Below are 11,191 nucleotides of genomic sequence, written 5' to 3' on the forward strand. Positions count from 1 at the left end.
TGTGGTAGTCAGGAATTTCTTGCCAACTTGAAGACATACAAGTGTAGGGGTGGAGTCTAGCCTGAAAATCTAGTAACAGCCTGATGGTGCCTCCTTGTGGGTGTGGCCTTTTCATAAGGAGGATCCCGGGGACCTCCCCCTCACTCTCGGCCTTTGCTTTCCTGCCATGAGCCACTCTGAAACCGGCCAGGGCCCTGGGATGAGCTGCGCCATTGGATCCACACAACCTTGTACCCACCGGCCTGTGATCATTCTGCATTGTTGCGTGTGGCTGCATCAGTCTGAAGAGGGGCTTAAGGACTAGGATGGGGCTTATGGACCTGAGTTGGAAGGAGTTGGGGTATTTTCCTGATATATAAAAAGCTTCTTGACTTAAAGCTCTTTCTTATACATATATGAGTGTCACTGAATTTGTTTCTCTAGTCAACCCAAGCTAAGATAGATAGATTAGATAGATGATAGATAGATAGATAGATAGATAGATAGATAGATAGATAGATAGGAGCTTATTGGTGCTGTGGGTTAAGCATTAGGCTGCTAACCACAAGGTCAACTGTTCAAACCCACCTGCCACCCAGCTGAAGGAAGATGAGACAGTCTGCTTCCATAAAGATTTATAGCTTCAGACTGAGGAGCAGTCTCCTCTGTTCTGTGGGATCTTTATGAGTGCAAGACTCCATGGCAGAGTTTTATACATACAGATGTGATTTATTTTTTTCTTTAGCTTTATACATTAGTACAGGAAATGTCTTTTAAGAGTATTTTTTAAAAATACTTCTATTGGGGGCTCTTACATCTCATCACAATCCATACATTCATGTGTGTCAAGCACATTTGCACATACACCACCATCATCATTTTCAAAGCGTTCTCTTCCCACTTGAGCCCCTGATATCAGCTCCCCATTTATTCCCTCTCCCTCCCCCACCCTCCCTCCCTCAGGAACCCTTGATAAGTTACAGATTATTATTTTCATATCTTACATCATCCTCTGTCACCAACCCCCCCATCCACTTTTCCGTTATTCATTCCCCTGGGAGGGGGTTCTAAGTTCATCTTTGTGATTGGTTCCCCTTTTCTCCCCCCACCCTCCCCTAATCCTCCTGGTATTGCTACTATCATTGTTGGCTCTGAGGGGTTTATCTATCCTGTATTCCCTATGTTGTGGGCTCTTATCTGTAGCAGTGTGCATGTTCTGGTATAATCGGATTTGTAAGGTAGAATTAAGGTCATGATAGTGGGGGGAAGAAAGTATAAAAAAACTAGAGGAAAGTTGTGTGTTTCATTGGTGCTATACTACACCCTGACTGGTTCATCTCTTCCCTGTGACCCCTCTGTGAGGGGATGTCCAATTGTCTACAGATGAGCATTGGGTCTCCACTCCATGCCGCCACCTCACCCCCACCCCCATTCACCTTGGGTATAGTTTTGTTCTGGGTCTTAGAAGCCTGATACCTAATCCCATTGACACCTCATGATCACACAGGCTGGTGTGCTTCTTCCATGTGGGCTTTGTTGCTTCTCAGCTAGATGGCCGCTTGTTTATCTTCAAGCCTTTAAGATCCCAGATGCTATATCTTTTGATAGCCAGTCACCATCAGCTTTCTTCACCACATTTGCTTATGCACCTGTTTTGTCTTCAGCAATTGTGTTGGGAAGGTGAGCATCACAGAATGCTGGGTTGTTAGAACAAAGTGTTCTTGTATTGAGGGAGTACTTGAGTTGAGGCCCAGTGTCCATCTGCAACCTTAATCCTTAACATATAAATATGAGTACATAGTTCCATTGAACTCTCATTATATCTATACTTACATATGCACATGCCTGTCTTTAGACCTCTATAAATATCCTTTGCTTCCTGGCTCACTAGGCCCCAAGGACAATGTTCCTGCTCAGAGCAGACAACGTGCAGAGAGGACTGTAGGGCTGGCCCCACCACAGGACACAGTGCCCCTCATTGAATCATGGCACTGTGGGGGACAACACTGGAGACATAATGCGGGAATGATACATGGTCTGCCCCATCACACTGGGGTGAGGCACTGAGGGCATGCAACAGAGCAGCAGGAGGAGCAGAGTGATGAACCCCCAGGGAATACCAAAAATAGACTTTGGAGACAGAGTGTGGTACCATATTGGACTCGACTGGAAAACACTCTTAAAGGGCATCAAACAGACCTTGAACTATTTATAGGCTTTTCCCATTTTTTGTCAGTGTTATTGTTTTTTGTTATTGTTTTCTTAGTTTTGACTTCCTTTGTTGTTTTACTTGGCTTTTTCTGGTTTTTGCACTTATTAATGTATCTGCACATGTCTATGTAGATAATGCAGGAAAAAGAATCCGGAGATGGAAAGAACGAGACCAGTCGTTCTGGGGGGATATTGGAGAAAGGAAGTGGGGTGCGGGGAACCAACCCAGGGACAAGGGAACAACAAGTGAACTAAAATCAATGGGAGGAAGGTCGTAGGATGCCTTATGAGGCTTAATCAAGGGCAATGAAGCAGCGAGGAATTACTAAACAAAAGTAAAAACAGAGTCAAAAAAAGAAATCAACAAAAAAGAAAAATTGAAACTGCTGAGACTGTGGTGGGAAAGAGAGAAGAGATAGATGAAGAGGGGGGGAAGAAAAAATGAAAGAAGAAAGAAAAAATAGATAAAGAGATAGCTGAGCCCCGTGCCATTCCGTGTTTGGCTGCCATTCCGTGCCATTCCGTGCCATTCCGAAATGACTCACTTCTCCCCCGGACGTTCCGTGCCATTCCGTTCAGTCTTGCCCATACCATCTATGCCCATAGTTGTTGGCATAGATGGTATGGGCATAGTTGTTGGCAGCATCCTCCTTGCCCGTGATGAGCTGCTCAGGGTGGAAGAGCTGGCGGTAGGTGCCAGTGCGAACTTCATCAATGACTGTGGGCTCCAGGTCTACAAATACTGCCCTGGGCACATGCTTGCCAGCGCCTGTCTCACTGAAGAAGGTGTTGAAGGAGTCATCCCCTCCCCCAATGGTCTTGTCACTGGGCATCTGGCCATTGGGCTGTATGCCGTGTTCCAGACAGTAGAGCTCCCAGCAGGCATTGCCGATCTGGACACCGGCCTGGCCGACGTGGATGGAGATGCACTCACGCATGTTGGGGCTCGTACGGGCTTCGAGGGCGAGAGGCGAAGAAAGGACGGCGACAGGAGCCTCCCGCTGACAGACTACCAAGGAGTCCGGGGGAGAAGTAAGTCATTTCGGAATGGCACGGAATGGCAAGGAACGACTAAACGGATGGCACAAACGACTGAACGGAATGGCACGTGCCGGAATGGTCTTGCCCATACCATCATCTAACACAATTTAATCAATTTCAGGATAGGATCTTCGCTGAGTGGTCAAGCACTGTGGAAAGCAGGGTAGTGTGCTTCTACTTAATAAGGTCATAGCCCTGAGTTCATTGAAAGGAAGTTCCTCCAGGTTGGCCTACTCCTGTTTAAGCAGGACTGTGAGAATACTTGCCAGTCTTGGGAGCGATCGGGACCCTGCCATACTGCCTGCTGACTATAGGGTCATTCAACTCTGCGGCATGAGCCTGACTTGCTCACCTTGGACTCATCCACCTCTGCCTCCGCCAGCCTGTGGCCTTCCTGGTTTCCCAGTCCTGCCAGCTACGTGAGTCAGAAAAGCCTTAGTGCAGTGCTTCTCAACCTGGGGGCCGGGACCACTGTGGGGGTGGAGCGGTACTTTCACAGGGGTCACCTAAGACCATCGGAAAATACATATTTCCGATGGTCTTAGGAACTGAGACACTGCTCCTCTATCAGTCTCCAGGTGGGTCCACCCACATGCAGATACACCCACGTATGAGTACCCAGTGTGAAGACTGTTACCCATGCTATACCATGCCTCAAGACAAAATTTCATTTATTTGTAATTAGAAATAAATATTTCACAGATATATAGTTACATATTGTTTTTGTGATGAATCACTATGCTTTAATTATGTTCAACTTGTAACTATAGAAGTACATGCTGCATATCAGATATTTACAATATGATTCATAACAGTAGCAAAATTACAGTTAGGAAGTAACAATGAAAATAATTTTATGGTTGGGGGTCACCACAACATGAGAAACTATTAAAGGGTCATGGCATGAGGAAGGGTGAGAACCACTGGTCGAAGAGAACTTTAAACTTGAGTGTGTTTTTTTTAATGTGGTTAAGATCTGGTTGCACTAGGATTATATGATTTCTCCTACTCTCCGCTATAGAAATAATGTGGGTTTAGAAATGAATATTTGAAATTGTGACTAGAGAGAACTTGTAAACTCACAAGCCTTCAACATTTATAATTATAGTTGCTAAAGAGAGCATTAGAGATTGTCCAGAAGAAACAAGTGTTTGCTTGAAGTCATTGCAGAGTGAGGTGCCCAGATGGAAAGCTATGCCCGACCCAGGGCGTTGAGCATCAGTAGGTTTGTATTTGAAAAGACATGTAGACCCACCCAAACTGCCAAAAGACTAAAGAGGAGAAAGAGTGACCAGTTTGGCTTTATGAACTGGAGTGAATGCAGGCAGCCATCTGCGGATGCACTAGGCTGCAAAAGTCTGTGTCCATCAGAGAACAGCACCCCCTACCCCACCCCACCCCAACCACTCCACCCACGGGACTAAAAGCTAAAGCGACGCATGCTGAATACTGTTTTGTTTTTTTATCCATAATCTACACAGCCAGATATCATGCCACAGTATCGTTTCCCTTTAATGCACTTCCGATGTGCTGTGTCTTCTTTGTGGCATGTCATCCATAGAGGCGAACACAAAGAAAAATATATGTAAATCAAAGTTAAAGGGAGCCTGTAAGAAGCTTGGTACTTGCTAAGTGGCCACCTGGATTCACTTGCTGAGTGGAAGTAGGGGAGACTCAGCAATGCACAAACAAGTGGAGTCTGGCCAGTGAAACCTGTTCCACGGGGATTAGAGAGGAGCCACTAGGAAGGGCTGGCTGGTCTAAAGTTAAAAACTTGTGCCAAACCTGACCCTATGGCATAAACTAGCCTGAGGGCAGGGGAGTGAGGGGGTTGGTGTTGGTAAGAACAAGTGAAGGAGCCAGTGGTTTGAAGTGGAGGGAGATGTGTGTGCATTATACCAACTTGCTATTGGTACCCAATGACCTAGCTTCAATGGCTAGGACTGAATTGGCCAGATCATGACTGGATGCAAAGAAAGAAATTTGACCATGTGAGCTGGTGCACATTGCTTGCAGTCTTAATGGGTGACTTGCTCGAGATATGACTGTGCTTATTGATTATGACACACAAGGTTCCTGGAGAGACTGTTGTTCACATCAAACAACGTGCTTGTCTCCTCAGACCACTGGGTTCATATAAATGAACAATTTAGAAATTACATATCCAAAATGAGTTGGGGTGGGGTGGGGAGAGATAATGGCATGAAGTGGCTGGCTTATTAACCTTCATGGGTGTCTTTAGTCACAAAGAAGTTGAACAAAGGAGGATCCCCACTGAATAGGTTTCTCTTTTCCAAATGGTTCTAGGGAAGAGAGACTCAGGAAAGATGTTGACAGGATTATAAGATTCAGGTGTAGGTAATTGTTCACAGAACTGCAATTGTTAGGCATCAAATATTTTTGTTTGTTCACGTATAAAATATAAGATGTAAGTGGGCCTGGTGCATTTTTGGTTGTCTCCATGTTTGTTATATCTTGTTCGGTGCAAGTATGATTGTATTAGAGTCTTTTTAGGAGGATATCGTGTGGTTAAAAAGTTGTGTGTGGTGGTGGGGGAGTGTGTACAGGTGCCAAGTTGACAAGGGTGGACTAGGTTTTTGTGCCATCTGGGCACTTGAAAGAAGATATGAACGGAGCCACGCGTGGATAATCGGAGATGCCTAATGGTCCCCATGAAGCTCAAACCCTTCGTGACCACAAATGCCATTTTAATGCTCCCTTGAACTTACGCAGGAAGATCGTGTCGTCCCCACTCTCTGAGGAGCTGCAGCAGAAGTATAACTAGTGCCCCAGGCCCATCAGCAAGGATGCTGAGGTCCAGGTGATTCGAGGACACTACAAAGGCCAGCAAATCGACAAGGTGGTCCAGGTGCACAGGAAGAAGTACGTCATCTGCCCTGAGCGGGTGCCACGCAAGAAAGCCAATGGCCCAACTGTCCATGTGGACATTCACCCAAGCAAGGTGGTTGTCACCAGGCTGACGTTGGACAAAGATCGGAAAATGTCTTGAACACAAAACCGAATTGATTGGAAAAGGGAAAGGCAAATACAAGGAAAGGCCTGTTGAGAACATGCAGGAAGGAGCGGAGCTGTGAGACCACGGTGGAGCAGTAGATGTCCAGCCTGGTGCCTGTTTCTTGGGAACTTTTCTCAAGAGATGTCTAGAATGTTTCATTTCCCTCTTGTTCGGTGATGGATGCGTGGCTCTGTAACTGGCCTTTGCAATTTCAATTAATTTTATGAATAAACATCAGAATGTTAACACACACACACACACACACAAACACACACACACACGGCTATGACTGGAGTCCAGCCTATCAATCGGGTTGCAGGCTGGTGGCACGTCTTTGGGAGTGTGGCATTTTTATGAGAGACCCTAAAGACAACTGAGCCCTCTCTCTCCCTGTGCTTCCTACTTCACTGGGTCCTCTAGCTCCGGTCTAGGGCCAGCAGCAACGTGTGGCCCACCCATCCTGGCAGCTGTTGGTGCCATGCTGTGTGCCTGCAGACCTTGGGTCCCTATGACTCTGTACCCACAAGTCTGTGATCTCTCAGCTTCCTACATCACCTTCGGCTTCTTCCAAAGCAGCTGTGTCAGCCTGAAGGACCTTGGCCAGTATCTGAGCTACGGAATTGGGTTCAGCTGGTCTGCATCCTTGATATAAAATTCTTTCTTGATGTCCAGTCCTTGCTAATACGTATTTAAAGTGTCACGTGTTAGTTTCCCTGGAAAACGCAACCTTTACTAATCAACAACTTAGGAAGTACATTTACACTCTAAAGAGTGACAAAAGATAAGTTGGTTAGTGACAGATGTGAAGAGGAAGTTAGCTAAGAGATGGATATTTAAAAATTAACCAGATGAATAAGGAAAGAACAATTTGAAATTAATTACACCATTATGAAATTTTACACTGTACCAAAGAGCAGAATTTATCATTCAGAAAATGAAATCCTTACTATAGTGGACAAAGTTTTCAATTTTTCCAGTAACAAGAGAGTAGAAACAGATAAGAAAGACAGACAAATAGGTTTAAAAAAGCTCAAATCATGAAGTTTCCTTCTGTGACTAATAGTGGTTTTGAAGAAAAGCTCTGAGCAAATGGAAGAGGGAGAACATTTAAGAACACACAAAAAATGTTTATAAGGCAAACATGTGAGGATAAGTAGAACATATTGTTACAGGGGTTCCAGCTCTTACATGCGCCATTTTATTCCAAACAAAGTATCGTTCAACATGTCTCTGCCACCACAGTATGGCTGCAGACAAGTTCTGTCAGTAATACAAGTAGTATTCTTTTTTGGTTCCATTAGAGCACTGACCCCAAACAGGACTGATCAAAACAGTTGCTCCCAAGGGGATACACTGGGCCACTTAAATTTCAGGCAGAGAGGTCGGCTCGGAAGGTTATAGAGATGAGTATGGGGCATCAGGGGGAATCCAAAGAATCACAGAGACTTACTAGGAAGAAGTTCTGAGAAACTTTTAATTTGCTTTGATGATAAAACAGGTCAGGAAATGTGAAATTTTTCTCAAGAAATTTTATCAAAAATTCAAGAAAAAATGTTTCACCACAGCATTGTGCCTGCACATCCTTCAAGGATAGCAAGGGATTTTCTGGGATAATTTCACCAGGAAACTGTATCCTAACCCCACAACAGCCCTAATCTCACCTCTTTGGATTTTATTTTGTTCCCCAAACTCAAAGAACATTGAGGAGGAACATGATTTCAGTCTCTCAAGGATGTCCAATCTGCCATTTTGACATGGTCTAGTTGAATAATGTGGAACTTTTCAGGAAAGAGTTAGAACAGTGTTTCCTAAAGTGGGTGATAACACCTTCCGGAAGAGCTGGAAAATCCAGGGAGGATTGCAAAAGCATATACCTACACCTTATCATGTATTATGGGTCATAGTACAAAACTTTTTTCATTGCCAGGGGGCACTGAGGTTTATTTTTTTGAAAAGGGGTCAGTAGGCTAAATAAGGTTTTCCGGCAACAGATTTTTTCATAGATTGTATGCCTTTCCTCTGAGATGATTCTGAACTTTGATTAACAGTGAAGCACATTAACCATTTGAAGAATTAAATAGAAGTGGTCGGCACACTTGGTTCCAACAAGGCAAGACCCAAACAGTGAGGGTACCCGGAGGTGCAGTGGGGGATGAGAAGGTGCCTGAGCCTTTAAGTAGAGATCACATTGTTTAAGAGTTAGCCTGTTAAGTTGTATGCAAATTGAATTCATTATTTTACCATATTTCAGAGAACAGGACCAAAACCCAATCAGGTCTTCAGGAACCTTCGACCCAGAAAAGACTAAGAATCAATGATGATTATTTTGTACAATCCCTAAATAAAAAGCATAATGAACCCAAGATAATGCAATTAAAAGCAGGAGACTCCATCCTAATGAATCCGTGAGAGTGTATGGCAAATATAACAGGAAGACATTTTAGACAACTTCTCATTTACAATCTCAACAAGATTCAAATGTATTTTGCATTTGTTACACACACAAAAAAAAGACACTCGTGAAAAGAAGATCCTGATAAACAAGATGATGTGACAACGCGAAGTGCAGCTGTGAGATTACAAACTTAGTCCAAGTTACTAGACCACTGAGTGTATGCCCTAGAAAATAAAATTAGCTTCTCAGAACCTAAGTAAACGTTCCTGCTGACATCGCAAGACTAAATGATAAATTAACATGAGAAACTAAGTAAAGAGATCCAGGAAGTCTAATTAGCAGAAAACAAAATGTGTAGCGTGGAAGCCATGAGCAGAATAATAAAGGAAAGGGGATTGTAGAATTTATTGAATCAAATGATACCAGGCAAAATTAATGAGGCTGTCTAGGTACCTAGACATATCCTGTTGAATGTTTCAAGATTTCAAAATGAAGAAGAAAAGTAAAATTCTAGCAGATCCAGGCAGAAAATATAAGTTTAATATTTAAGCAGTGGGTCTTAACCCTAGCTAAGCATTGAAATCATCAGACAAGATTGTAAAACTTACCCATGTCTGCATTCTATCTCTAGGGCCTCTAGTCTAATTATTCTGGGATGCAACTTCTGCATTGATTTGTTTAAATCTTCCCCAGTGACTTGAATTTGCAGCCATAGTCAAGAACCACTGTGCCCAAGTCAGATCCATAGACTTCTCCTCCAGGGAATTTAGCAAAGAACAGACGGAACAGTTGCCGTGAGAGGATTCAAACTCGTCGTGACCCGATGTGTGTCGAGTAGACAGTGTTCCACAGAGTCCGCCTTGATCTTTGCCAGGAGCCATTTGCCAGGCCCTTCCTTCTTAGGTACCTCTGACTGGACTCATCCTTCCCGTCAGGAGCAGAGCTCACTGCCCATTGAAAGCATTAAATAGAGGCAGTCCACAGAGACTGGCTCCCAAGCTGAACAGGGAACTAATTAGGAAGTATTACATCACATAACATGTGGCCACCCAATTGACAATAAAAAGGTTTAAGAAATAAATACATAAGCATTGACATCATCGGACAAGATTTTCAAAAATACCAGTGCCTCCATCCCGTCCTTAGAATGGTTCATTTTTATGTTCTGTGAATGTTACCTCAATGAAAAGTTTTTACTAAAAATAAACAAAAACTAAATACTAAAGAAAGTCAGTAAAATACTACTAATAATGTAACTTTCGTCATTCGAAATTATGACAGCAGAAGACACGATGTGGAACATGAAACCCTGCAAACGTTGCACTGGACACACACGTGTGTGATAAGCTTTTAATGACATTAATTCACTAATAAAGTACTGTTAATGAGACTGTAACAGAATGTGAAAATTACTGTATACTGTGAAACTTGTTTTTAACTGTGAGTGTTTACATAGCACCTAAGTTTTAAACTGTGAAAGTTTACAGAGCAAACCAGCTTTCCATTCCAATTTATCCACATTTTGTTTTGTGACGTGCTTGTAATCCCCTCACTGTCCCCTGTCTTCCCAATGTCCCTCATTTTCATTTACCCTTCCCTACTCGTTCCTGCCTTCTGAGCTGTGCTGGCTGATAAATGCTGCCCTTTTGGTCATCTAGGAGAGACTGCACTGAGGAATATTTTCCTCCCTATTGTTATTATTCATTTTTTAATCCTGTCTATTGTTTGGCTAAAAGTTGATCCCTAGGGGTGGATTCAATTTCAGACCAAACGTGTGTTTAAGTCCCACCAGTCTCTATCAGACCAATAAATATGGTCTTTGATGTGATTTGAACTTTGTTCTATGTATTTTTTTGTGCACTCCGTCTAGTACCTTATATTGGGATCCTGACCAGAGCAGTTAGTAATGGTAGCCGGGCACCATCTTGTTCTCCTGGTCTCAGGGCAGTGGAAGCTGTGGTTTGTGTGGTTCATTTGTCCTTGGACTAATTGTTCCCTTGAGGCTTTGATTTTCTTCCCTCTTCTGTGGTCTAGTCTGAGAGAAACCAATGATGCTGTTCTTAATATATGTATATGTAATATATAGTGCCAAATAAAAACTGCCTCCAACGACTTGGAATTATGAAGTTTTACATAGGTTTTATAATTTAATATGTTTCCAAGTTTACTAAATGTTACGCAGATAGAATATGAAGTTTTATCAAATGCTAAAAAAAATCAACAGTTTAAGGACTATTCCTTTCTTGTCATCTTTTATGCATTTCCACTGTGCTTATTTACTACAAAGTACAAATCAGAATTAACTCAATGTCAACAGATTTGCTTTTGGTATAAAAGTCAAATACCATTTAGTGTGCATATTGTAGTGTCTTGACGGATGTTTGCTATATTACTTCTTTGGGGTCTAATATCCATTGCAATGGCTACACAAAAACTCACTGACAAAATTCATATTGAAAGGGTTTATTTAGGAATTAACACGTTATAATGCCAGTGAGAAATGCTCAGAGTAGTTGTTTACCAGGACATGTTACAAAGTTCCAGGTCTG

The 11,191-nt window shown here is 42.9% G+C and overlaps 1 protein-coding gene and 1 non-coding gene across 2 annotated transcripts; one reads left to right on the plus strand and one right to left on the minus strand.

Annotated features, from left to right (window-relative positions):
* Positions 1-2,765: 2,765 nt before the first annotated feature.
* On the minus strand, positions 2,766-3,205 carry LOC101655541 (tubulin alpha chain-like). Its single transcript, XM_004704230.2, has one exon. The coding sequence runs from the start codon at positions 3,126-3,128 to the stop codon at positions 2,766-2,768; it is 363 nt and encodes a 120-aa protein (XP_004704287.1). The 5' UTR covers positions 3,129-3,205.
* Positions 3,206-4,668: 1,463 nt separating this feature from the next.
* On the plus strand, positions 4,669-4,806 carry LOC115872133. The gene has a single exon (XR_004047671.1). It is a non-coding gene; the product is annotated as a small nucleolar RNA SNORA15 (small nucleolar RNA).
* The last annotated feature ends 6,385 nt before the right edge of the window (positions 4,807-11,191 follow it).

The sequence above is a fragment of the Echinops telfairi genome, unplaced genomic scaffold, assembly GCF_000313985.2.
Source record: "Echinops telfairi isolate 266 unplaced genomic scaffold, ASM31398v2 ScPeMD7_7420;HRSCAF=8458, whole genome shotgun sequence".
Lineage (NCBI taxonomy): Eukaryota > Metazoa > Chordata > Mammalia > Afrosoricida > Tenrecidae > Echinops > Echinops telfairi.